The sequence below is a fragment of the Macaca thibetana genome, chromosome 9 (genome assembly GCF_024542745.1).
Source record: "Macaca thibetana thibetana isolate TM-01 chromosome 9, ASM2454274v1, whole genome shotgun sequence".
NCBI classification, from domain to species: Eukaryota; Metazoa; Chordata; class Mammalia; order Primates; family Cercopithecidae; genus Macaca; species Macaca thibetana.
Window position 1 is genome coordinate 97,638,895 of NC_065586.1, and position 26,321 is coordinate 97,665,215.

The following is a 26,321-nucleotide window of genomic DNA, read 5'->3' on the forward strand; positions in this document are numbered from 1 at the left end:
CCAGGTGAATGGCACTGGGTGAGTGTGGTGGGAATGAGACTTCTCAGACAGACTGGGACTGGGAGGCTGGAAGCCAGGAGGCAATCCAGGAGGGTGGAGCTGGCCCACCTGAGAGACCTATGAGGCCTGGGCTAGCCTAAGACATAGAAAGGAAAGGAAAGGATCAGGAAGTCAATGAAGGGGAGAGTAAGCAGCTGGGAGGCACCAGGCAGGCTGACTTAACAGGGCCCTGCACTTACACAAGCTCCATGCCTGATTGTACATTCTGCTGTCTCTGTCTTGAAATTCCGCTTTTTTATTAAGAAGCTCCGTGTTTTCATTTTGCACCAGGCCTTGAAGATTATGTTGCCCGTCCTGGATCCTGAGGTTTCCAGAGCTAGTAAGACAGGCCAGCAGGAGCAGGTTTGGGAGAGGAGCTGGTGAGTTTGGTTTGGGACGGCGGGTACGTGAGAGGCTGGAAGTGGAATGCGGGTTGAGGAGACGGGGAAGATTCTATGTCTCCATCTGCAAAGTGAGAATTGCTGCATCGCATCTGCCAGTGCCCAGGTCCACTTCTATTCTGCAGTGAGTCCACACCCCACCACGAGCCTCAGACATACCTATCCTGTGCGCGCTCCTTGCTAGAATACAGCACTTGGGAGCTCCCAGTGTTGCCCCTACATTCCCAGGTCCTGACACATGGTAGCCACTCAGTACCTGTTTGTTGAATGAATAACTGTATTCATGAATACATGTGCACATACAAATCCACATACATACTCACAGGGCTTCCATTGTCCCCACCATGATGGGAACCTGCAGGACCGAATATCTCCCCTATCCCACTGTCACGGCCCCACACTTCCTCCAAGACTTTTCTGTTACCCTGTGTCTAACCTGGGGGTGGAATGCCCTTGCCTCAGTGGCCCTCTCATTGGGGGTCTCCTTTGCAGGCAGAGTTGGGCCGGAGTTAAGGAGGAGCAGAAAGTGGGAGAAGCCCAGGACCCCGGGGAGGTTGGGACGGGGAGAGGCTATGACTGAATTCTAGTCTCAGCTCCTCCCTCTGCTGATGGCTTCTCTCAGCTCGAACTTCATCTGCAAAATGGGGACGGCAGACAGAAAGGCTTTCAAACTGGCACCTGGCTGCTGACACCGAGGCAGAGTAAATCGAGGCAGGTTTTGAGAAGGCTGCTTCCCTACTCCCAATTCTGGGTTCCCAGCGGTGTTGAAAGTGGATGAGGGGCCCAGGGGATGACCCAGGTGACCTTAAACAGGGGGAGGGAGGCGGGCACTCCTGAGAGGAGGAGGCTGTGGTCCACTCCCAGTAGAAACCAGATGGTACAGGAACTGAGACCCCAGCCAGTGCCTTGTACAACCCACATATAAGCAGGCACAGAAATGAGATGGCCCCCAAAGACTACAGTAACACTCTGACCTCAGGTAGCTTGGGGTGGAAGGAGGCAGAGGACACCAGAGAGAGGGGCCTGGGGAGGGAGCCCGGTGGAGGGGGTGGAGGGCACCAGGGTTCCCCTGCAAGACTACCCCGCCTTCCACGGGCAGGGACTGCTCCCTCCCCCTTCACTCAACGCTGGCTTCCCAATATGAGAATGGAAAAGGGGTGTGTTCCCGGGAACCCCCACCACCCCCACCTGTTTCCTTCACCTTCCTGTGACCCATTTTGGGTCTCTCCAATGTGTTCTGGTCCCGCCTCTATCCCAACCCCCACCCCCATTGCAGCGGTGTTAACCATCACCTCTCAGACCTGTCAGGAGGCCCTTGGGAAGCCCCCAGCAAGGGGGCTACAGTGAAAGGCACCAGGATGAGAGGGGAGATCCGGCAGGCAGGGGATGGGCCGGCTAATGGGCCTCATCCCTCCTCCCTTCACCAGTTCACTTTTTCTGTAGCGTTATTGACCCGTCATTAGTTATCCGTCCAAGGTCGACGGGCCTGGCCCAGCCATAAATCACGGCGGCTGGAGGTGGGCTACAGGCGGAGCGATGGTCCCTGGGATGCAGTCCAGAGCTCAGCCCCCAGCTCAGCCCGGGAGGAGGCACAGACAACAGTCTCGGAAGACAGCAACAGTCTCGGAAGAGCTTCCCCCGGGGAGGTGGGCCCGCCTTCGTCTCCACGCATCCCGGCCCTCCTCCATGAACCTTCTCAACTTCCCCACGCTGCTCCAGGCAGCCCCTCCCTCCGTCTCTCACGCCTTTCTCCTCTCCCCATCTCTTTCTTCTCTCAGGCTCTGCGTTCAAGGTGGGCGGGGAAAGAGGGATGGGGTGGGGACCTGGGGAGGTGCTGGTTCCCGCCCACTCGGTGTTCTCACCCCACCTGGTCTCCCAGTTTAGAACATCCAGGATCAAGGACAGAACACACCCAGGGGGAAACTGAGTCCTGACCAGGGTTGAGTGTGGGGAAGGGGGTCCCACTGCATTCAGCACCAAAATCACCAGTCCCAGATCCGCGGTCTCAGCTCCCGGCGGGGTGACGGGGAGGCTCTATCCCCCTCGAAGGGCACGCCAGGCCCACAGGCATCGGGCCGCCTCCTGCAGAGAAGAGCGGGGGCTCGCGCTGCAGCAGCGCAGTAGGGACCCTTCCGCCCCACCCCACTCCACCCCACTCCACTCCCACGCCCGAGATCGGAGAGAAGCCCGGCCGCGGGTCTCCTGCCCCGCACCCACCGCACCCTTAACTACACCCCACCCGGGCCTTCCCGCGCGGCCGGGCCTCTTCGCCGGTCCTCGCGCGCCCTCTGCTGGCGGCTTCCGGGAAGCGCGCCAGTGGCTTCCAATATCCGCCCCCCAACGCGGCCCCCAGCGCGGCCCCCAGCGCGGCCCCGCAGCCCGGCAGGCCCCGCACCCGTCCCTGAGGACGCCCCTCGAAGCACTCCCCATCCCGCCATCCCCGTTTCTGGGCGGCCGCTCCCATTCGGATCCCAGAGGCCCGTTTATTCCCAGAGGGTAGAGAGTGTTAGGATCAGAAAGGCAGAGCCTGAAGCTGGAGTGGCGAGTGAGGCTCCTCCCTGTGGAGCCCGAGGGGCATCTGCAGCCCGAATTTACTCTTCGCAGGGAGGTAGGGAGGGGGCATCTCCTTGCAGACCGCCCCTCCGCTTGGTGGTCCTGCAGCTCCCATGGGCACGGGGTAAGGGAGGGTCAAGGAGGCCCTCAGGTGGGTGGACCCTGGTTCTCAGAGGCTCTGAGGTGGGAAGCTGGCGCTCAGGACTGTTGCCGGCAGGAAAAGGAAGAGCGTGGCCTCTGGGTTCTCCTGTGGTGCCACGCCCGAGGGTCCTGGGCTCCCTCCCCTTTAGGCAGCTCGGGAGGAAGGGGAACAGGCGGGGGGTGGGGGGTGATCCCCTTGCAAGATGCTGTCTGGCTGGCAGGCAGGGAGGGTAGCTCGACCAGAGGCTCTGCTCAAACTGGCCCCAAAGGGCTCCACACAATGCTGGGTTCCAGGCCAGGATGATGAGGGAGGATTCCTCAGCAGACGCCTGGAGCTGTGGGGAGGGGACGTCTCAGGCCAGGTGAGGCCCCCATCAGGCCCTGTGGTGGAGTTGGCATGGGGACAAGTGATGCATGTGTGGGCTCTGGGGCCGGGCCTGGTGTGTGCAGGGACACGAGGCCAAGGGCTGAGGGGAAAGGGTCAGGTGTGTGCAGGCCCGCTGGGGCCATGGGGGACAGGGTGGGCACGTAGGGATGTCTCTGAGCTACAGAGCCCAGACACCCGCCTCCAGCAGGGCTGGAGCTCAGGAGTGCTCAGGCATTGGAGCCTCGGACACCACTAATTCCCAAATGGAGGTGGAGGGGTCAGGAGACCCCACCTCAGGGCAAGCGGGCAACTGCTGATTCCAAACCCTAGGTTTCAGGACCGGGGACTGTGTCCTTCAACATCAGCAAGGGAACCCTCCACAGACTAAAACGCTCAGGCTCCTTGCTTCAGATAAGGGGGAAGGAGGGAAAGAGGTTAGGACAGAAAGCCCAGTTAGATCTGGGCTCGAACCACTCCCAGAGAGGAGCCAGGGAAACCAGCTGGGCTTCCAGGGTCACACAGATCTGAGCTGAAACCCAGCTCTGTTCCTCATATGGTGTGTGACTTAGGACTAGTAAATAAACCTCTCTGGACCTCACTTTCCTCATCTGCAAAATGGGGATAATACAACTACCAGAGAGCTGTTGGGAAGCCTACATGATATAATCCATGTGCAGAATGGGTTAAGGGTGGACTGGCCAGGCTCAGGAGTCAATAAATGATGGTGAAACTCTGCTGAAACAAACCAGAAATAGTGTACAGCTAACTCGGGTCTCCTCACTGGAGGCTGCTTTCATAACCTGCAAAATGTGCCTCGGTCTTCTCCAACCTCCATAGAAGCTGTTGCCTTCTATCTAGTAGCAATCAAAAACATCTTTGGCCGGTCACAGTGGCTCATGCCTGTAATCCCAGCACTTTGGGAGGCCGAGGCGGGTGGATCATGAAGTCAGGAGTTCGAGACCAGCCTAACCAACATGGTGAAACCCTGTCTCTACTAAAATACAAAAATTAGCTGGGAGGGGTAGCATGCACCTGTAATCCTAGCTACTCAGGAGGCTGAGGCAGGAGAATCGCTTGAACCCGGGAGATGGAGGTTGCAGTGAGCTGAGATCGTGCCATTGCACTCCAGCCTGGGCAACGAGAGCGAAACTCCGTCTCAAAAACAAACAAACAAACAAAAACAAAAACATCTTTTACTGGCGCCAATCCAGGCACCACGAATACATACATTTGAAAAACTCTGGTTTGGGAGGAGGAAGGGAACTCTGGTTTGAAAGGGCATCAGATCAGCCTGTCTGGAGTGCCCATAACCTAGAAGGTTCTGCCTGAGCCAATGCCACAGAAACTCCTCTTGTCAAGAACCCACTCCTGTGAGAGGGAAGCTCACTGCTGCTCACCACGCAGGGGCCCAGACTCCACCTGGGCAAGAGTCACAAATGTAAATGCTTACAGGGTTCGGTCCCAGGTACAGCAGTAGGGAATGGTGAGGACTTCCGGTCCAGTCAGTTACTGCCATGTGGGAGTATAGCGCAGGGATAGCATTAGGATAGAGCACCCAGCCCTCTCCCAACTTCATCCCCTGCCCACCTCCTAGGAGCTTCCAAGACTCCCTTCCGCTAGGCCCTGTGAGTCTGTTTCCTACTGCTGCATAACAGATTATCACAAACTCTGCCCCTTAAACCAACACCCACTTATGATCTCACAGTGCTGTAGGTCAGCAGTCTGAGCAGGCTCAGCTCGGTTCTCTGCTTAGGGTCCCACAAAGCTGAAATCCAGGTGTTGCCAGCCTGGGCTCTTTGCTGATGGCTCTGGGAGAGGCTGCATCCACGTGCATTCTTGTTGCTGGTGGAATTCAGTTCCTTGTGGCTATAGGACTATTTCCCTGCTGGCTGTCAGCCGGGGCTGCTTTTTAAGGACCCTCTCTGACCCTTCTCATGCTTCAAATCTCCCTGACTTCCCTTCTGCTACCAGCCAGAGAAAGCTCTTTGCTTTTAAAGATTTCATGTGATTAAGCTAGGTCCTTTTGCCATATAATGTGACATGACCACATGAGTGACACCTCATCACACTCGTACCCACACTCAAAAGAGAGATAATCCAAAGGCAATGATAACTGGGGGTGATCCTTTGAATCCTGCCCACCACACTCAGCCTCCGGGGTGGGGTGGAAGAATGCCTGGAGTGGATCCAGCCCTCCTGACCTCTGAGAGACCTTGAACCAGGGCATATCCCATCTCTGGGCCTCAGTTTCCTCTTTTATAAATGGGGCAAGGGGGCTGCACGGCATCTAAAATTCCTCCCAGGTCCCAAATAAATACTAATTGTAACACAGGGGATGGGGAGTTCAGATCCCTTGACTGGGGGCCCCACTGACCATGGAAGAGCAGGACTGCATTGCCCTCCAGCAGCACCCCCATCCCCACCTCCCATAGGGCCTTGCTAGGGACAGCAGTATCGGTGACAGCCACACAGCACAGCAAAGATGCCCAGCATAAGGCAGCCAGCTCCCCCACTGAGCTGAGTTGTGGGCAGGTGGAGAGGCTGCTTCTGTAGTCAGAGACCACAGTGCCTCTGAGGCTCCAAAGACCATGATGGGTCCATTATGGAGTCTGCACAGGGCAAGGTGGGCTGGATCTACTTGGGGGTGGGGTGGGGCAAAGTCCATGTTGGGTGGGCAACAACCCTTCTCCTACCTCTCCATTCAAGCTGGTTTCCAGGCTCCTCTCCCAGATCCATCTTGTCAGTCCTGACCTCGGCTTCTGCATCTCCAAAAGGGCCTTCTCAGGCTCTTCCTGCCCCTCCCACCTGGCCCTAGCTGGGCAGGGGGCATTGACCTCAGCATCCTAGGCCCTCTGAGAGTCCTAATCATCCAGCCCCACCTGCTTCACTCCCCATCTTTCTCCCGGGCCCCTTCTACCCTCCCTAGGTGTCACTTTCAGTTCCGCACACGAGCTCATTCCCCCACGCTCCCACCAAGGCCCAGCTGAGGGGCTGGAAGGAGACCCTCCCCAACTCCATCCAAGCGCGGGAGCTGGGTAAGAGGCGGGGAAATGAATATTAATTTATCATGATTAGGCAAATCCGGCAGGGAGAGCCGATTCCGGCGGAGGAGGCTAAAAAGATGAATTTCAGCAATAAAATTAAATAAGGACGGACGGGCAGCCCCTCCTCCCTCCCGCTTTGCTGATCTCTCTCTTTCTTACAATTTATGAGGCCAATTATGAAGATGAGGTTGGAAGTTCCTGGAACTTCACTAAATGCAAACGGCGGTCCCTGCTGTTCCCATCAAATTAATTAACCGCACGCTATTGATGGCCGCTCAAGGCTGACGCAGGCGGCCCACCCTGCGGCCTCCTCCATGGACATGAGGACACAGGGTCCAGGGCCCAGCCAGGGCTCCACCTGCAGCAGGGACTCCAGCACCACTGGGGACTTCCAGGGACTCCCACCTCCTCCTACCCAACACCCTGCCTGAGCCCTTAATAACACAGGGCCTCCACTGAGACCTAAACAGACAGGGCCATGTGGACACGTGCCCAGGGTTGAGCACACACACACACGCAGAGACTAAATCATGAACACGCAGCACAGACGCAGGGTCCAGGAATGTGTGTTAGGCACACACATCCCCCTGCAGTGGAACATGAACACACATATGCATGGGCACTACACACACAACAACCGAGCTGAGGGAACCGGAGCAAGGGGTCGGGGGGAGGTGCACTGTGTCTGGGGCTCTGGGCCTGCTCCATCAGGGCCAGGCTGAGTCCAGCAGGGCAAAGGTGTCACCATTGCTAAGAGGCTCCACTCAAGCAACGGGCAGTGGCCTGCCTTCCCTGGCGTCTGTACTGTCCTCCAGGGGCAACCTCGGGGCCCTACCCATGGCCCCTCAGCCCCTGGGACCTCTCTTCATCTCCAGGCCTGGGGCCTTCTTCAGGGACGTTCCCTGCAGTGTGGGGACCAGGTCTTGCCGAGACACCCCAGTAGGATGATGAGGCTGAGACCTGGCCCAGAGCCTCAGGCCAGTTGGGGGCTTCATCCCTGAGGACTCCCCAGTTCCAGAGCTCAGAAGCAGTACTGCCCTTCCAGAACCAAGGGTTCTGGAAAACTAAGGGCAGAGCAGACATAGGGCCAAAGGCGCCTGTGGCTGAGCCCATCAAGGCCTGTAAGCCCAGCAGCAGCAGGTGCCCCAACATCTGTAACTTGCATGGGAGGCCGCTCCCTCAGATAACAGGGGAGGGCCTGGAAAGGGGCGCCCCTGTTTGGGGTGCCTAAGTCTTCTCCAAGCCAGTCCTCCATCCTGGCAAGAGGCATCCTGTTCCATTTAAAGGGAGAGTAATTCCATGATTCTCCTGGAGAAGCAAGACAATGGGCCTGGGTTTGCCTTTCCCAGCCATTGGAACTGTAGGATGGGACACAGCTGGACTTGCCCACCTTGTGCCCACTCCAGGTGCTGCCTGGGAAGCCCCTGCCCCATGCTCACACCTGCCTTGTGAGCAGCCAGAACCCAGGAGGAAAGGCCGGGGCCTGTCTTGTTTCCCTTTCTGGTGCCCACACCTGCGCTGTGAGCAGCTGGAACCCAGGACAGGGCCTGTCTTGCTCCTTTTAGTGTAGGTCTAAGGTCAAGACTGAGGTCGCCACCCCAGGCCCTGGGAAAAGATGAAGCTCCGAGCTCAGTCGGAGTGAGCAGAGCAGCCCACGGGGGACTTGCATCTTGCACAAAGTGTCAGGAAGAAACTGAAATTAGGGAGGCTCAGACTGAACATGTGGTGGCCCTGGGCTCATGTGAGGCTCCCCTTTCCCCACACACTTCAGAGGATGCCCTCTACCTCACAGCAGGGCTTGCTCACACTTGCTGTCCCTCTGCCTTTGCACAGGGAGAGCCCAACACACAGTCTATTGGGTTTCTGCAGTCACATTAACAAATTACACCAACTTACTGGCTTAAACAACAAAGTCATTATCTCACAGTTCCACCAGCTCAAAATCCAACAGGCCTCCCTGAGATAAGGCCAGGCATCAGCAGGGCTGCCATCCTTCTGCAGGCTCTAGAGTAGAAGCTGTTCCCTGCCTTCTCTGACTCCTAGAGGTTGCTCACACTCTGCTGGAGATCTTTCCCCATCTTCAAAGCCAGAAACTTTGCATCTCTCTGACCTTTCCTCATCAAGTCTCTCTGATTGTAGTTTTTTTTTTTTTTTTTTTTTTTTTTTTTTTTTTTTTTTGAGACAGGGTCTCACTCTGTTATAGCTCAGGCTGGAGTGCAGTGGTGTAATCTCAGGTCACTGGAACCTCTGCAACCTCTGCCTCCCAGGCTCAGGTGATCCTCCCACCTCAGCCTCCCAAGTAGCTGGGATTATAGGCACCACCATGTCTGGCCACGCCTCGCTAACTTTTGTATTTTTTTTTTTGTAGAGACGGGGTTTTGCCATGTTGGCTAGGCTGGCCTCAAACTCCGGGGCTCAAGTGATCCGCCCGCCTTGGCCTCTCAAAGTGTTGGGATTACAGGCCTGAGCCACCGCACCTGGCCATGACTGTTGCTCTTAAGAACTCATGTTTACATTGGGCCCACAGGATTCCCCAGCATAATCACCTCATCTCAAAATGCTTAAGCTTCATCACATCTACAGAGTCCCTCCAGCCAACTAAGGTGACATATTCACAGGTTCCAGGGATTAAGACATGGACATCTTCAGTGGACCATTATTCTGCCTGCCACATGTGGCCTGTCCAAGGACAACCCTGGCTCGTCCAAGGACAACCCTGGCTCAGGGACAGAGTGATGAAGAACTGGGCTAGAGCAGGGAGCAGGCTTGTGGGGTCTCTCTCCACCTACTCCAGGCCAGGTGGTGACTGGGTGGTAGGTGTGTGGGGTGCTCAGTTGCTGGACAGAACCCGAGTTCCCACCAGGGCCCTGCAATGGAGTCTCCCTGTCTGGCAGGATGGGAGACTGGGCTGAAAGCCTGCTCAAGAACCAGGTTCAGCGCTAAAGGGCCTTGGAACCCCCAATACTCACATTTCTTGCTTACTTGGACTCAGAGAACCTCATTTCACCCCCAAACTGGGAAGCCTTTCTCAAGACTCAGAAATCCCTCCATCAGCTCCTCTGCCTCAGTGGCTGTTCTCCTGGGCTTCTGTGTCAGACTGGGCAGCCAAAGGGTCACCCAGATGGGTTGCTGGAGGTGGGGCATGCTCCCTCTTTATCCCACGACTTTGTGTTGCCCTGGCCAGGAGGTAGGACCAGGAGTCTGCATGGTTTCCAGGCAGTCTCTGAATTCTGAGTCTCCTGGGGGAAGGAGTTAAGGCAGATGGGCAGGGATGTCAAGAATGGAGGTCAGACCCTGATTTCACACAAAGAAGCAAGCAGTATCCCTCCCTGCAGTCCCGGGACCTCCCTCTGTGTAGGAAAAGAACTTGGGTGAGCTACTCTATGGCCTGCTGCACATTGGTTCCCTCCACCCCTGGCCCTGGAGGTCCTGTTCCTTGGGCCTGGAGCAGGCTGGGGCAAAAGGAGAGAAGCAACTTCCACATTTGGACCCAGACACGCGTCTTTGGACTTCTGCTGACTCCAACTCTTGCTGGGGACAGCAGCAGGCACTGAGGGACCAGTCCAGAGAGGGACCAAAAGTAGCCTTCACACCCGGGGGCTCAGGCTTTCCCCAGTCCCTCTCCTGTCTACCCAGGCCCACTGTGGCTCTTGGCAGCCATGTGTCTCTGGGAGTAAACGTTCTTGGGGGAGAGGCTCGCCCCTCCAGAAGGCTTCTGGGCTTTTGACTGGCCATCTCTCGGGTTGGTGCTGAGCTGTGAAAGGGCCCTCCAGGTCCTGTGGGCTTCTGATTCCTTTCCCAGTATGATCAGTGATGGGAAGACTCCCTGACTTACATGTCAGGGGTGTGAGCTTGAGTTGGGGGGCCTACTCCCAGGCTGCTAGGATCCTATGATCGAGACCAGGCAGACAAAGGCTGGCTCCGCGACTCTGCAAGTTACCAACAGGCATGTCGCCCACCCAGCACACTCAAGGTGGGATTCCCCCTCTGGAGCCAAAGCTGCCCTCACGCGTCACCACCCAAACCCCAGCACAGGGCCTCTCCAGGCTCCTCGCTCCTCCTCCAATACAGTCTCCTTCTGACTCTGTGCCCGCTCCTCCTCATACCTGGGCTGCCTGAATCTCCTTCCATGCCCCCACTCCCCCACCAAGTCTCCCTGCCCTGCGAAACAGCCTCAGGAAGCCATCCTGCACTCCCCAGCGGGACCTGCTCTCGTCTGCTCTATCAAACCAAGCTCTGCTTCCAGTCCTCTACCAGCCCAGCCTGCTCCTGACTCCCAGCACACAGTGTCCTCTCTAAAGCTGGTCCTTAATTGTCCCCCAACAGAGCCTGCTGACTCCTCTCAGAGGCAATTTCCCTGCCAGTCTGCCTCTCTCCTCCTCCGGGAAGCCTTCCCTGGCCGCCCATCCCTGTGTACACAGGTCACTATTTAGTTGTTCCTAATGGTTTCCTGAGTCTTGCCACTTTTGCTTATGTCCCTGATAGCCTGGTCTAAGGCAGGGCCTGCAGAAGTTGGTGATGGCTAGATAGGAGCTCCAGGTGCCTGACTCCATGATTCTCCCTGGTCACAACCACTGCTATTCTTGCTGTGAGTTTAGGAGCTGACTCACGCCAGTCCTGTCTAGAGGGCAGTTAATACAGCCTTTCTGGGCTCCTCTTTTCAGTTCCCATCTCCGTCATCCCTGCCTGGGTGGAAGAAGGTAGGTAGAAGCTGCAGCAGTTCAGACACCAGGCAGGTTCAATGTCAGATGCACTTTACTGGGCCCCCGGGCCTTCCAACACTGTCCTCACCGAGGCTGGGGCACCCCATTCCCAGCACCACCAGCTGCCCAGGAAGCAGCATGGGTAGAGGGAACACGTGTGGAATGGCTGTTCTCCTACCCCAGAGGGTCTTGGACGATGTTGACAGCACAGCTGCTTCCCTCTCCCCGGCAGCTTCTGTCCCCACCCAGCAGCTCAGCCTTTCTCACAGCAGGGAAGGGGGATGCCTGGGGTTTCAAATCAGCCACCTGCTCCTGCTTAAAATGGGATAAGGGGCCACTTGCAAAATTCCTCGAGGCAGCCTGCTCCTGTCTGGGAGAGGACTGGGTAGACACCGGGAGCCATGCTGGCTCTCGCTTCAGGCCCAGAGCCCTGGGCCCAGCTCGCTGAGGAAGCTGGTGGTTGGAGCAGCAAGGTTTGGCCAGCTGAGGCTGGAGGGAGTACTCCACTGGGTGGCCAGGAGGGGTAGCCAGTCCAACTCAGCTCTCCTCCGCACCCCCAGCCATGGGTCACCAGTCCCGCTCAGCAGGTTCTCGGTAGGGGAGGCCTAAGAGCCTGAAGACATCCTTCTCAGTGGGAGTGGGCAGCACTCGGCCAGGCCCCATCTTGCAGCCATGGGTGTTCCGGACCACAGCAGTGCTGAGGGCATGTTCTGACAGACTCATGCCCTTGGTCTTGGCCAGGGCTCGCATGGAGCGGTTGAAGTGTGCAGAGCCGGTAAAGTAGAGCAGGGCACAGGCAAACTCGCTGTAGGGCACCACGATGATGTCCAGGCGCCGGTGTCGCCACCCTGGCCCTGGGAGCCGGCACACCCCCAAGTACTTCTGTTGCTGACCATTCTCCTCTTGGCTCACCAAGTCATCTGTGAGGAACCCTGGCCCAATAGAGGGGACTGCTGGGAGGGCAGGGAGCCAGGCCTGGGCTATCCCATACTCTCAGGTCTCTCCTGATCTCTAAGCTGGGGCTTGCCCAGGTATTAGCTGGGTGACACTACCCTCTCTGGGCCCTTCTCCTTTTCTGTAAAACATGGATAGTAATTCCCATCTCCCCCATAGTGTCACAGAAAGATCAGATGAGATACTCGGCCTGCAGGGTTCACTGAGCACCTCCACATAGGTGTGGCAGGGCTGCTTCATCTCTCCCTGGAGAGGATTCCAGCCCCGATAGAGATGGGATGCTGGCAAAGCACTGTTCCTCTGCTTCCTGCCTCGGGACTGGAACTTCTAAGGTTCTCCCTCAGGGGCCCCCAGCCCTGTGCTGCCCTCTGTCAACCTGCTCACCCAGAGATGGAGCTCATACCTTGCTGCCGAAGGCTGTCAAGGAGGCGGCTGAAGATACCCCGGTGGGACCGGCCATCTGGGTGAGTGATGAGCACGTCGACATCACCACAGGTTGCCTTTCCCCGTCGGTATGAACCACATGCCACACATAGCAGCCCAGAGTTAAAGGCCTGGGCTGCTTTCTGGACCTGGGAGAGAGCAGTGACAGATGAGGGGCCGTGGGGAGCTCCTCTCCCACAGCAGCACAAGGGCCTTCCCGGACTCGGGCCCACACCCTCAGCTTATGCCCATTCCCCAATGCCTGCTGCAAGCCTGCGGGAATCCACCGTGGGGAGCTGCTGTTCTTTCCCTTCACTAGGACAGGAGAGAAGAAAAAGCTCACTGTGCAAGAGGCAAGCCTGAGAAGAGATGGGAGAAGGTGCCAGCTCTGCTTGTCAGAGTGGGCACTGAGCTTGCCCCGTGGAGCTCTTTAAGAGTAGGGAGACACAGACTCTCTCTGCCCCTGCCCCAGCCCACATGCCCAGGTCTGTGAAACTCCACTTAGGACAAGGGGCCAGTTGCTGAAAGCCCTCAGTCAGGTCTAGGTAGCCCCAGATATCTACTGATTTGGAGCTAAAGGTTTGGAATATGTGAGCTGGGGCTTGAGGCCTGAGCAGGTGGCTGGCAGCATGCGCCAGGCCCAGGCCCGGGAGAAAGTGGAGTACAGAAATACAGCTGCACCTGTGGGAAAGGAGAGGAAAGAAAGCAAAGAGGGGGCAGTTCTGAGCCAAGAGCCACATCCTTTCTTGGTGGGGAGGGAGCTGAGATGGCAACTGTCAGCTGAAGGATTGTCCCTCTGAGGAAAAACAAACTCATTAGCCTCCACCCCTGAGACACTGAGGTTCTTTCATATGCAGATGGCCTCCCGCCTCCACCCCAGGACATGGAGAATTCTGGGGCCCTGGACACCTCAAGTCTCCTGACAGGAGGACTCTGCTAATCCCCTTACTCCCTTCTTGAGCCTCCCAAGAGAATGGAAGGAGGAGGTCCATGTGAGTAATCCCATCAAAACTTCTATGGCTCGAGCCCTTAAATGGGGGCACAGGAGGCCAGGTGGGAAGCCTCTTTTGTTCCAATGGGCTGGGGACTGACTGAGGCATTCTCCATGCCTGGATACCATGGCGGAGTGACGGTGTCATCACTAGCACCAAGGCCTGGTGATGGGCAGACAAAGAGGCCTGTCCATCCGTCTCATACCGGCCTCATAGCCTTGTGGCCTGGAATGAAGCTGGGCCAATCAAACTGGGCCAGACTCCATGGGATCCCACTCTTTCAGAATCCCTGACCAAAGTGAGCAAACCTTGCCTATTACAAGCAGCTCCTAATCCTAATGCCCATTGAACAAATGACACATCTAGCCCTAAATGCAGCCCAATGTCTCTCTAATCTAGCTTTTACATGAACTTAATAGCTAACCCAACTCTAAACCAAACCCAAATCTTATTTCTTGGACAACTACAAATCTTAACTTAAAAGCAACCAACATTAAGAAAATCCTGCTGGGTGCGGTGGCTCACGCCTGTAATCCCAGCACTTTGGGAGGCTGAGGCGAGTGGATCACAAGGTCAGGAGATCGAGACCACCCTGGCTAACACGGTGAAACCCCGTCTCTACCAAAAATACAAAAATTAGCCGGGTGTGGTAGCGAGCACCTACAGTCCCAGCTACTCCAGAGGCTGACGCAGGAGAATGGCATGAACCCTGGAGGCAGAGCTTGCAGTGAGCCGAGATAGAGCCACTACACTCCAACCTGGGCAAAAGTGCGAGACTTTGTCTCAAAAAAAAAGAAAAAGGAAAAAGAAAATTGAAGCCTAACTTTAAACTCAATCTTTTTTTTTTTTTTTTTTAAGACAGAGTCTTGCTCTGTTGCCCAGGCTAGAGTGCAGTGGCGTGATCTTGGCTCACTGCAACCTCTACCTCCCAGGTTCACACAAATCTCCCTCTTCAGCCTCCCAAGTAACTGGGATTATAGGCATGAGCCACGGCACCCGGCTAACTTTTTTGTACTTTTAGTAGAGACGGGGTTTCGCCATGTTTGCCAGGCTGGAAATTTTTGTGTTTTATAGAGACAGGGTTTCACCATGTTGGCCAACCTGGTCTCGAACTCCTGAGCTCAGATGATCTGTCCACCCTGGCCTCCCAAAGTGCTGGGATTAAAGGCATGAGCCTGGTCTTAACTCAATCTTTTTTTTTTTTTTTTTTTTTTTTTTTTTTGAGACTGAGTCTGGCTCTGTCGCCCAGGCTGGAGTGCAGTGGCCGGATCTCAGCTCACTGCAAGCTCCGTCTCCCGGGTTTACGCCATTTTCCTGCCTCAGCCTCCCGAGTAGCTGGGACCACAGGCGCCCGCCACTTCGCCTGGCTAGTTTTTTGTATTTTTTAGTAGAGACGGGGTTTCACCGTGTTAGCCAGGATGGTCTCGATCTCCTGACCTCGTGATCCGCCCGTCTCGGCCTCCCAAAGTGCTGGGATTACAGGCTTGAGCCACCGCGCCCGGCCTTAACTCAATCTTGATGGCGCTTTCTTCCAACCCCAAACCAAATCCTACTGACGCTGTGCTTTTACACCAACTCTACCCCAAATCCTGAGCCAGCCTTGCGTGGGCTTTAGAAGGTCCATGCATCTGAAAAAAGACGTAAACCTTTGCACATTTGTGCATTTTGGGGAGAATAGAGTCCACAGTTTTCATCAGGTTCTCAAAGAAGTTGGTGAAATAAAAAATAAGATAAAATAAAATAAAACATTAAAAACCTCTGCCCTGACCCACCCTAACCTCAAGTAATACAGATATAATCTACCTGTAATCTAACCCTAACATTAACCCAATCCTAACACCAATCAGTCTAGAATCAAATCCAAGCCTAATAGGCCTGACTACTGAGAACTAGAATCTAGAGGGCTGGTGTTACAGTTCTTTCCTACCACAGCCACCCACCCCACCTCTGGGCCTGGAGCTTCAGTCTCAACTTGCTCTGTGATCAACCTCTGGTGACCCAGTTTCCTCTGCCTGCTGCGCTCCCCAGCTGAGGAGTCGGGGGTTCTTGACTTTGACCCAAGACCTTAGAGCAGGACCTGGCTGTCCTCACTGCTCTGGGACACCCGCTTACTGTCTGCTCAATCTCTGTAGCCTCCTCCCTGGGCATGCGTTCCAGGAAGTCATTGTAATGCTTCAAGCCAATGGCCTGCTGGGTTGTCAGGGAGGCCTGGCTGCGGATGTCTTCCAGACTTCGGAAGCCCTGGAAAAAAGCAGCCAGATGGGGAGCTGTGAGGATCCAGGACCAATGAAGAGGCATGAGTGAGCACACACATGAAGCTTCCATCGCCCCAGGCTCTAGGGAAGGCTAGAGGCAGGACCAACCTAGGGGTGGTTGGGTCTGTACTCAGCAGGACTTGGGAAAGGCAGGGGGCATGGGAAACATGCCATCATCCAGCCCTGCCACTATCCTAAAATACTCATTCGTGATTCCATCAGTCTGAGGATGGGCCTTGTCATCTTCATCCTTACCAAGCTGCCCTGGTGATTGTGGGCAGAGCCAGGATTGGGAACCACTGCTCTAGACATGCAGTGTCAAGGCCTGGCCTCCTCAGGAAGGCCCTTGCTGGTCTGGGGAGACAGAGAAACATACTTCTTGCCCCGGTCTACTCCTTCTTAAGGATACCAAGCAACAAGGCTGTTCTGGGAGCTGAGGGGTCTATATGAGTCCTGGTCCCCTTGAAAAATGGTCTCCCTATACTGTGGGTGCATTTCCATCAAAACACAGGGTAGGGAACTCTGGGGCAGGAACTCTGAGACAGCAAAACTGAAGTAGGGGCTAAGCCAGGGTGTGACCTGTTGGTACCACATCTGGGCAGTCTTGGTCCCAGCTCCCCAGATGTTGGAGAAGAGCTCCAAGACAGGCACACTCTCACTGATATGGTCCAGCTTTCGCAGATGCCCGCTCTCCAGGATCTCTATGATTTTCTCAGCCATCCGCTTCCCAATCCCAGGGATACTGCAGGCCTCCTAGAGGAGGAGGAGGCAGAGGCAAGAAAGAAGAGTGAAGAGATGGAAGTGGTAGAGCCAGTGGAAAGGAAGCTGACTCCTCTAGCAGATGCTGGCGTAAAAGCCCCCGCTGGCTGCTTGGCAACTGTGTGGCTATGTAAAGCTTGGGTGTAGTTGAAGATGAGAATTTTGGATAGAATGAGGGCTGGGTAATTTGTCTTTTGGTTCCCAGAAGGATGGAGACCAGCAATAAGAAGTAGAAAATAATGATGATATTAGTCACCACCACCACCACCATCACCATCATCATCATTCCAACAGCAAGAGCTAACATTTACTGAGGGCTTATTGTATGTCAGGTCCCGTGCTACAGGGACCATTTCACTTAATGGTAGCCCCTTTTTACTAATGAGAAAACTGATGCTTTGAGAGTTTAAGTAACTTGTCTGGAGTCACACAGTTAGTGAATGACAGGAACCAGAGTTCAAACCCTGGTCTGTTAGGCTTCAGAGTCTAAACTTTTTTTAAACAACTTTTTAGGCCGGGCACAGGGGCTCATGTCTGTAATCCCAGCACTTTGCAGGGCTGAGCCAAGGGTGGATTGCTTGAGCCCAGGAGTTCGAGACCAGCCTGTGTAACATTGCGAAACACCATCTCTACTAAATAAATAAATAAATAAACAAAATTACAAATAAAAAACTTCTAATTATGTTAAAAAATTCAAAAGTAGAAAGATCAGTATAACAAACCCCCAAGTACCCATCTCCCAGCTTCAACAACTATCAAGATTTTGCCAATCTGCTTTCATCAATTTTCCTTTTTTTTCTTTTGTGCAAGTCCTAGACCCCATAAAATCTTCACCACTGTACCTGAACCGCACTGGTGACTGACAGCGCCTTCACTAACTGCTGGCTAGTAAAGACCCCTCTTCCCACCCTAGCCCCTGGGTACCTGGTACGAGGTGACAGGCTTATGGAAGCTCTTGAGAGCATTGATGGCCTTGGCATAGCCCAGGGCCCTCCACTTGTCTCCCTGAACACTGTAGGCTTTGGCCAGAACTTCCAGCTTCTCTGTGATATGGAGGTTGTGGTTGGTCGCCTTCTGGCTTGAGGGCTGTGCACAGACCCACTTATCCAGGACCACAGGGGCTGGGCTAGGATCACAATCTCCCTCAAGGGAGGCGGGGTAGTGGCCACTGATGAGGGCTTCCAGATCAGCTGCGCTAACCTGGGTTTCTTCCCCATCGCTGGCTTCATCATCAGAGATGGGCTTGGGGTAGAGAAGAAAAGAAAACAATAAATTCCTGTCCTCCAGGAGAAGGGATCCTTAAAGGTGGGGGTCATCTTCTTTGTGCAGGGGGAGGGTCTTCTAGTCAGACCTAAGAATGAGGTGGGGCCTTCTGCATCAGACTTGGATCACCTCGGGTGTGGGGCCACATTCCCTTTGGCTCACCGCAGTGCCTACCCCTAGGATCCCCAGTGGTATGTGTTAGATACGGCCTAGATGAATGCAGGAGTGATGAGTGTTGGGAAGAGCTATATGGCTTCACAATGGGGTCCTCCTCTCTCCGGGGACTGGGACTTTCTGAACAGTCATCAGGCCCTCCCCATTTCTGTGATCTGCTTCCTAGGGGAAGGGAGCTCTGAGGGATGGAAGGCTCCTGACCTGGGCTTGGGTGTTTGGTGCCTCTTTTGTCTTTTGGGGAGGAGATACAGGCCTGGTGGGAGAAGGAGGAGGAGGAAGCGCTGTCTGAAGCAGGGCCTCATGGGTGCCAGGAGGAAGAGAAGCATCCTGCTCTGCCTTGCTGGGCTGTGACTGGTCCAAGTACCTGTGGGGATGGTGATGGGAGGTTAAGACACCAAAGGTCTCACCCTGTTTCTGTCCCCAGTCCTAATGTATTCTGAAATACTTGGTTTCCCAGTGTGTCCAATTAAGAAAATGAGTTTTTTGAGGTTTTTGGAGTTTCTCTTGAGACAGGGTCTTGCTCTATCACCCAGGCTGGAGTACAGTGGTATGATCAAGGCTCACTGCAGCCTCAGCCTCCCTGGCTCAATCAATCCTCCCACCTAACCCTCTTATAGCTGGGACTACAGGCATATACCACCATGCCTGGCTAATTTTTAAATTAATGATAGTTATTTTTAATAATTCAAGAAGAGAGCTCAAGATGCTACTAGAAAACATTGGAAAAAAAGACTGGGATCAGCCCACCTACTGGGGATGAAGATGCTGAATCCAGCTACATCCACCAGCCTCCTCTCCTGAAGGCACAAGCTCAGCCAGGCTGACTTCACCAGCTGAGCACCCGGGGGCAGCCGGGGTAGTCTGAGAAGGCGGAGGGCTCGCTCATAGTCCATGCCTTCATCCACCACAATGTGAGTGACACCTGGGCCCTGGACAGGGCATAACTGGCCACCATGCTGAACAATCTGCTTCTCAAAGAGTTCTGCCCGGGCTCGTCCAATGCCAGTGCGCACAACATGGGCCCGAAGGGAGCTCAGCCACTCTGGGGAAGGAACATCCAGATGACTACTGTCATAACTTTTTAATTTTTATCTGCCACCCCCTGGCCACAACTTCTAACATGATCTGAATACAACTTCTAACATGATCTGAATGACGTGTTCACAGTCCCCTACCCTGAAAATAAGCATTTGTCTTCCATCCAGGCAGGTTTCCTTCTATATACAGCAAATTTTCTCACAGGCCAGTACTTGAAAGTAAGGGACAAGGATTTTTATACGTCCTGTTCCTTGGTGCAACCTAGAAGTGTCTGGCACATTGTAAGTAACCTGTAAATATCTGCTGAATGAATGCCTCCTCCCTTCTTACTTTGTTTTTGTTTTTGTTTTGTTTTTTTCGTTTGTTTGTTTGGAGACAGTCTTTTTTTTCGTTTGTTTGGAGACAGTCTCACTCTGTTGCCCAGGCTGGAGTACAGTGGCGTCATCTTGGCTCACTGCAACCTCCATCTCCCGGGCTCAAGCGATTCTCATGCCTCAGCCTCCCAAGTAGCTGGGATTACAGGCATGTGCCACCATGCCTGGCTAATTTTTTGTATTTTTGGTAGAGACGGGGTTTCGCCACATTGCCCAGGCTGGTCTCGAACTCCTGAGCACAGGTGATCTGCCTGCCTTGGCCTCCCAAAGTGCTGGGATTACAGGCATGAGCCACCGTGCCCAGCCTCTCTCCATACTTTGAATCCTTTATCATTTATTCTTTCAACAATGCACATTTCTTGCCCTTACACTCTGACAGACCCGACAACCCTGCCTCCAAAGCCTCTGCTATTTATTTATCAATTTGGCTGCAAAACAACTAACAACAATCCTGGGTAATGGAGGGGGGTTTCTGTCCCAGTCCCCCAGGGCAAAAATTATACTGGTCATTCCCTGAGGGTCCAGGGAGTCTTTTCCAATTGATAGGGGTGTTCAGGTAGAAAAGAAGATAACACAGCAAATGGCCTGTCCAAGACCCAGGACCAAGCTTAGTACAAGGCAGATACAAACAGACCTGCAGTCCATGGACAGGCAGAGTCAGCTCCAATATCTGATTCTGGACATGAACAACATAGGGCTGAAGCACATGAAGGCTGAGGGTTCAAGCGCATGAGGGTTCTGAGAGTGGGTCATCTCACCTTCTGCTTCTTCTCCCTCTTCCTTCCTGGGAATCTTTGCAAGTACTTTTGATGATGCATCAGCATGAATTTTCTTCCGTTTGGGAAACGCCTTCAAGATACCCCTGGGATCCATTGAAGTACGGCTGCATCCCAGCCTGTTGGAGGGTTGGTCAGGGCTGCTGTCAGGTGGAAATACAGAATTAAGGATCTCCAACCCCTTTGCCTATGGAGGTAGGGGGTAGCAGCCCAGTTTGGGGAAGCGGGAGGTTGGGGGGGATCTCTTCAAACCCCGTTAAACTAGCTTTTTAGCCTAGCTTCACACTCCCCAGTCTTTCAAAGTTGGAGTATTAGGGGAAATGAGGGGAAGGCTGGAGCCATCGGGGGTAATTTTGAGGAGTAGGAAACTATACCCATTCCTCAAAGGGGTTGCTCTAAAGATTCAGCACAGCCCTCCTGCTGCGGCCCACTTTGAAGGGCTTTACCAAAATGGGATGCTGGGCTAGGAAATGGAGCTTTAGGGGATGGAGCGGAGACTGGGGAGGACCTGCACATAAACTCCACATACTCTTTTTCTACCTCCAACACAGACTTGCAGAGGAAAACCTGAGGAGGCGGACTTTCGCGGGTGAGTGGGAACGCCCTGCACCTGCCCTGGTCTCAGCCTCTCGACATGGGGATGCTCAGCGCCGCAGCTGCGGGGAGATGGGGCACGGCAGCAGCAGGTGTGGGGAGCCCTCCGGGAATGGAGGAGTCTCGCAGCTGGGGGTGAAGACCCGGGCAGGTGTGGTGTACTCGCCCTGTACGCAGCTGGCGCAGGCCAGGGAATCCCAGCTCGGGGCTAGAAGAGAGTTGGAGTGCCCAACCCCGGCGCCAAGAGTCTCTCTCCAACCGCCAGAGTCAGTCCCCGGGTGCGGTCGACAACTGGCCAAGTTGGTCACCCGAGGGTGGGCAGGAGTAGGCCACTTACCAGGAGAGCCAATGAGAACGGACGAAGGGGGGGAAGGAGGGCAAATGCCCAGAATAGCTTCCGAGTCAGCCGGAAGTGACCTTCAGTGGAACGGTTGCCATGGCAGCGGCCGGGCGGGCTGCTTAGCAGAGGAAAGATGGCGGTGACGGGCTGGTTGGAGAGTCTGCGGACAGCCCAGAAGACTGCACTGCTGCAGGACGGTAACTCGAGGGTCCCCGCGAGCTCCTTCGTTTTTTTCCCCCAGGGTCCGGCCCTCCGGGAAGGGCCTCAGGGCCTGGGTCGGCAGAGCTGGAAGGGTCTCGGTGGTCAGCCGGGCCAGGTCCTGCATTTGCGGATGAGGAGACTGAGGCTCACAGAGATGACATGACCAGAACACATGTCTCCGGACACCCCTTAAATTCCTCTACACCATCTCGCCCCGCTCTGAGTTCTGTTGCTAATATAGTAATTTCTTTTACATTCCTTATCTCATTTGCTCCTCACCACTGTCCTGAGAGGCTAATTTTCCACCCCGTTTTACAGAAGAGGAAACTGAAATCCAAGAATGTTTTAGACTTTAGAGAGGAGAGAGGCCTGGGCTCTAGTTCCGACTGTGCCATTAATTCACCACGGGCTCTCCAGTCGGCACCTTTACTTGTTTGGGCCTCACTTTCCTCATCTGTAAAATTAAGTGGATGGACTACCGTTGTTATCTCTGAGGTCCTTTCCAGCTGTAATATTTTTGTTAAGTGAACCTCTAAATGTTTTCTGTGTCTTAAGGGGAGCTAGAGCAAGGACCAAGGGCTGTGCCTGGAAGAAGTGGGCACAGGGGCATGGATATCTAACTTTTCCTCACCCTAGGATTGGCCGATGTCAGCCCCCTGTGCACTTGGGTCCTTTCTGGACCCACTGGGTAACCAGGATGAATTGTGTCTGAAGTTCCTGAGACTTTCAAGATAATAGCTGGTGATTCACATTCACAGGCAGAGGCCAATCAGGGAAGCCTGGAGTTTGTGGAAATTAAAATCATTTACTCGTTCGTGCAACATTTAGGGAGGCTTTTACTATGTGCCAAGCTCTAAACGAGAACAGAAAGAAAAAGATATGTTGTCACAGGACTTAGACTGGTTGGCAAAAACATGTATTTAAGTAATAAGATGTGTTAAATAGAGGTTGTAGTCTTGTATAAAATGGTAGGAAAGAGTGAAGGTGTAAGCGACATGTCTTTGGAAGAAGACCCAACAGAAGTGATGATGTTTCTGGGTCCTGAAGAATTAATAAGGCCAGGCACAGTGGCTCACGCCGGTAATTCCAGCACTCTGGGAGGCTGAGGCGGGTGGATCGTTTGAGCTCAGGAGTTCGAGACCAGCTTGGGCAACATGGCCAAACCTCATCTCTTCAAAAAATACAAAAATTATGGCCGGGTGTGGTGGTTCATGCCTGTAATCCCAGCACTTTGGGAGGCTGAGGTGGGCGGATCCTTTGAGGCCAGGAGTTCGAGACCAGCCTAGCCAAGATGATGAAACCCCATGTCTACTAAAAATGCAAAAAAATTAGCCAGGCATGGTGGTGTGCACCTGTAATTCCAGCTACTCTGGAAGCTGAGGCAGGAGAATCGCTTGAACCCGGGAGACGGAGGTTACAGTGCACTGAGATTGCACCACTGCATTCCAGCCTGGGTGACAAGTGAGTAAGACTCTGTCTCAGACAAAAAACAAACAAACAAACAAACAAAAGACAAAAATTAGCCGGGCATCACGGTACATGCCCCGTAGTCCCAGCTACCTTGTGGCTGAGGCCAGAGGAGCACTTGAGCCAGGGAGGTAGACGCAGCAGTGAGCCGAGATCATGCCACTGCACTCCAGCTTGGGCGACACAGCGAGACCCTGTCTCAAAAAAAAAAAAAAAAAAAAAAAAAACAGGAAAAAAAAAGAATTAAAATAGGTGTTTGCTGAGTGAAGAAGAGGGGATAGCTATCCAAGGAAGAACGACTCACATATAAGGGCCCATATGTAAAGGTGTGAAGGTACGTGCCTGATTACTAGGGGAGTAACAAAACGTTTAGTAATGTTAAAGCAGTCACCCAGTCAGAACAAACCACCTGTAACTATGTCAGGTACTATGCTACATGCCAGGATAGAAGGGAGAATAAAAAGGTCCCTTTTCTCAAGCAGCAATAAGGGGATGTTGTGGAAAATGAAGAGAGGTTACAGATAAATTGGGACATATTGTGATAGATTTCTTATGCCTTGCTAAATATTTAGGACATTTTCTCATAGGACAGTGGTTTTCTGTTTTTATTGTGGTAATAAATACATCACAGAATTTAGCATTTTAATCATTTTTAAGTGTACAGTTCTGTGGCATTAAGTGCATTCACATTGTTGTGCAACTATTACCACCATCTTCAGAACTTTTTAATCTTTCTCAACGGAAATTTTTTTCTTTTTGGAGACAGGGTCTTGCTCTGTCACCCAGGCTGTGGGGTACAGTAGTACGATCATAGCTCACTGCAGCCTTGAACTCCTAGGCTCATGTAATCCTCCCACCTCAGCCTCTTGAATAGCTGGGACTACAGGCATGTGCCACTACACTCAGCTCAAGTGAAATTCTGTACCCATCAAACGCCAACTCCTCATTCCCTCCTCCTCCCATCCCCTGGCAACCACCATTTGACTTTCCGTCTCTATGAATTTGACTGCTCTAAGAACCTCATCTAAGTGGAATCATACAATATTTATCTTTTTGTAACTGGCATATTTCACTTAGCGTAATGCTTCAAGGTTCATGCCCCCCCCCCCCCCCCCCCCCCCCCCCCCCCCCCCCCCCCCCCCCCCCCCCCCCCCCCCCCCCCCCCCCCCCCCCCCCCCCCCCCCCCCCCCCCCCCCCCCCCCCCCCCCCCCCCCCCCCCCCCCCCCCCCCCCCCCCCCCCCCCCCCCCCCCCCCCCCCCCCCCCCCCCCCCCCCCCCCCCCCCCCCCCCCCCCCCCCCCCCCCCCCCCCCCCCCCCCCCCCCCCCCCCCCCCCCCCCCCCCCCCCCCCCCCCCCCCCCCCCCCCCCCCCCCCCCCCCCCCCCCCCCCCCCCCCCCCCCCCCCCCCCCCCCCCCCCCCCCCCCCCCCCCCCCCCCCCCCCCCCCCCCCCCCCCCCCCCCCCCCCCCCCCCCCCCCCCCCCCCCCCCCCCCCCCCCCCCCCCCCCCCCCCCCCCCCCCCCCCCCCCCCCCCCCCCCCCCCCCCCCCCCCCCCCCCCCCCCCCCCCCCCCCCCCCCCCCCCCCCCCCCCCCCCCCCCCCCCCCCCCCCCCCCCCCCCCCCCCCCCCCCCCCCCCCCCCCCCCCCCCCCCCCCCCCCCCCCCCCCCCCCCCCCCCCCCCCCCCCCCCCCCCCCCCCCCCCCCCCCCCCCCCCCCCCCCCCCCCCCCCCCCCCCCCCCCCCCCCCCCCCCCCCCCCCCCCCCCCCCCCCCCCCCCCCCCCCCCCCCCCCCCCCCCCCCCCCCCCCCCCCCCCCCCCCCCCCCCCCCCCCCCCCCCCCCCCCCCCCCCCCCCCCCCCCCCCCCCCCCCCCCCCCCCCCCCCCCCCCCCCCCCCCCCCCCCCCCCCCCCCCCCCCCCCCCCCCCCCCCCCCCCCCCCCCCCCCCCCCCCCCCCCCCCCCCCCCCCCCCCCCCCCCCCCCCCCCCCCCCCCCCCCCCCCCCCCCCCCCCCCCCCCCCCCCCCCCCCCCCCCCCCCCCCCCCCCCCCCCCCCCCCCCCCCCCCCCCCCCCCCCCCCCCCCCCCCCCCCCCCCCCCCCCCCCCCCCCCCCCCCCCCCCCCCCCCCCCCCCCCCCCCCCCCCCCCCCCCCCCCCCCCCCCCCCCCCCCCCCCCCCCCCCCCCCCCCCCCCCCCCCCCCCCCCCCCCCCCCCCCCCCCCCCCCCCCCCCCCCCCCCCCCCCCCCCCCCCCCCCCCCCCCCCCCCCCCCCCCCCCCCCCCCCCCCCCCCCCCCCCCCCCCCCCCCCCCCCCCCCCCCCCCCCCCCCCCCCCCCCCCCCCCCCCCCCCCCCCCCCCCCCCCCCCCCCCCCCCCCCCCCCCCCCCCCCCCCCCCCCCCCCCCCCCCCCCCCCCCCCCCCCCCCCCCCCCCCCCCCCCCCCCCCCCCCCCCCCCCCCCCCCCCCCCCCCCCCCCCCCCCCCCCCCCCCCCCCCCCCCCCCCCCCCCCCCCCCCCCCCCCCCCCCCCCCCCCCCATGTTGCCACAGTTGGATGCTTCCAGCTGTGCCGTTAATTCACCACAGGCTCTCTAGTCGGCCCCTTGTTTGGATCTCACTTTCCTCATCTGTAAAATGAAGTGGATGGGCTACGATTGTTACGTCTGAGGTCCTTTCTGGCTGTAATATCATTTGTAAAGTAAACCTCTAAATGTTCCCCGTGTTTTTAGGGGAGATACAGCAAGGACCAAGGGCTGTGCCTGGAAGAGGTAGGCACAGAGGTATGGATATTGTAGCATGTGTCAAAGTTTTGCTCCTTTTTAAGGCTGAGTGATATCCCATTGTATGTCTATACTGCATTCTGTTGATTCATTCATCTGTTAATGGATACCTGGGTTGCTTCCAACTTTTGGGTATTGTGAATAATGCTGCTCTGAACATGAGTATACAAAGATCCACTCCAGTCCCTGCTTTCACTCTTTTTGGTCACAGTAGTGTTTAAACAAATATTTTATCAGCCAGGATTTTGTTAAGTTCTTTTGTTAGTAGCATCACAAAATGATGTTAGATTCTACCCTATCCCCAAACTGAAAAACAATTCAGTATTGCATATGTGGTTTGCCTTATCAAACCTGCAGATTTACCCCTGGGTGTGTAGGAGGGATATGGGAGTGGGGGAGGGTTACTCCCCTCCACCAAGAATCATGGCTATTGATATCTTGAGTTGGATAATGAGAATTCAATGTCCTTTTGATTTTTTAAAGAAATAATTCATTGTGGAAATATGAAAAATAAAATAAGTCACATATAATATTACTACCCAGATAATCATAATTTAGTGTTTTTTTTGTTTTGTTTTTTGAGATGAGTTTCACTCTTGTTGCCCAAACTGGAGTGTAATGGCGCAATCTCAGCTCACTGCAACCTTTGCCTCCTGGGTTCAAGGGATTCTCCTATCTCAGCCTCCTGAGTAGCTGGGATTATA

At 55.8% G+C, this 26,321-nt stretch overlaps 2 protein-coding genes across 12 annotated transcripts in view; one reads left to right on the plus strand and one right to left on the minus strand.

Moving 5' to 3' along the window:
- Positions 1-21,263, minus strand: POLL (DNA polymerase lambda). 10 transcript variants are annotated; one of them, XR_007728922.1, is made up of 10 exons: positions 21,017-21,181; positions 20,239-20,396; positions 18,816-19,110; positions 18,270-18,432; positions 17,556-17,873; positions 16,452-16,625; positions 15,730-15,858; positions 12,606-12,774; positions 9,515-9,784; positions 1-2,522 (listed from the first exon to the last, which is right to left on the minus strand). XR_007728922.1 is itself a non-coding variant. In XM_050805002.1 (9 exons), the coding sequence occupies exons 2-9, from the start codon at positions 20,351-20,353 to the stop codon at positions 9,699-9,701; spliced, it is 1,449 nt and encodes a 482-aa protein (XP_050660959.1). In that variant the 5' UTR covers positions 20,354-20,396; positions 21,017-21,181; the 3' UTR covers positions 8,700-9,698. The 10 variants fall into 10 exon arrangements, 9 of the variants coding, with proteins under 9 accessions (XP_050660959.1, XP_050660955.1, XP_050660956.1 ...); XM_050805002.1 differs by lacking the exon at positions 1-2,522 and having other exon boundaries at positions 8,700-9,784; XM_050804998.1 differs by lacking the exons at positions 1-2,522; positions 9,515-9,784; positions 21,017-21,181 and adding exons at positions 11,283-12,180; positions 21,188-21,263 and having other exon boundaries at positions 20,239-20,399.
- DPCD (deleted in primary ciliary dyskinesia homolog (mouse)) overlaps positions 21,249-26,321 on the plus strand; it is a 23,046-nt gene continuing 17,973 nt past the window's right edge. For both annotated transcript variants that reach the window (XM_050805045.1, XM_050805046.1), the window contains exon 1: positions 21,249-21,387. In XM_050805045.1, the coding sequence (XP_050661002.1) occupies positions 21,324-21,387 (64 nt within the window). In that variant the 5' untranslated portion in view covers positions 21,249-21,323. The remainder of the gene's footprint in view (positions 21,388-26,321) is intronic.

Excerpts from the sequence above, each read along its gene's own strand:
- POLL (XM_050804998.1), bottom strand. The coding sequence starts at position 20,353 with ATGGATCCCAGGGGTATCTTGAAGGCGTTTCCCAAACGGAAGAAAATT. Across the intron at positions 18,433-18,815 it reads AGCATCTTCATCCCCAGTAG|GTACTTGGACCAGTCACAGC; the intron begins GTGGGCTGATCC and ends CCATCCCCACAG. Across the intron at positions 12,775-15,729 it reads CTACAGAGATTGAGCAGACA|GTCCAGAAAGCAGCCCAGGC; the intron begins GTAAGCGGGTGT and ends GCTCTCTCCCAG.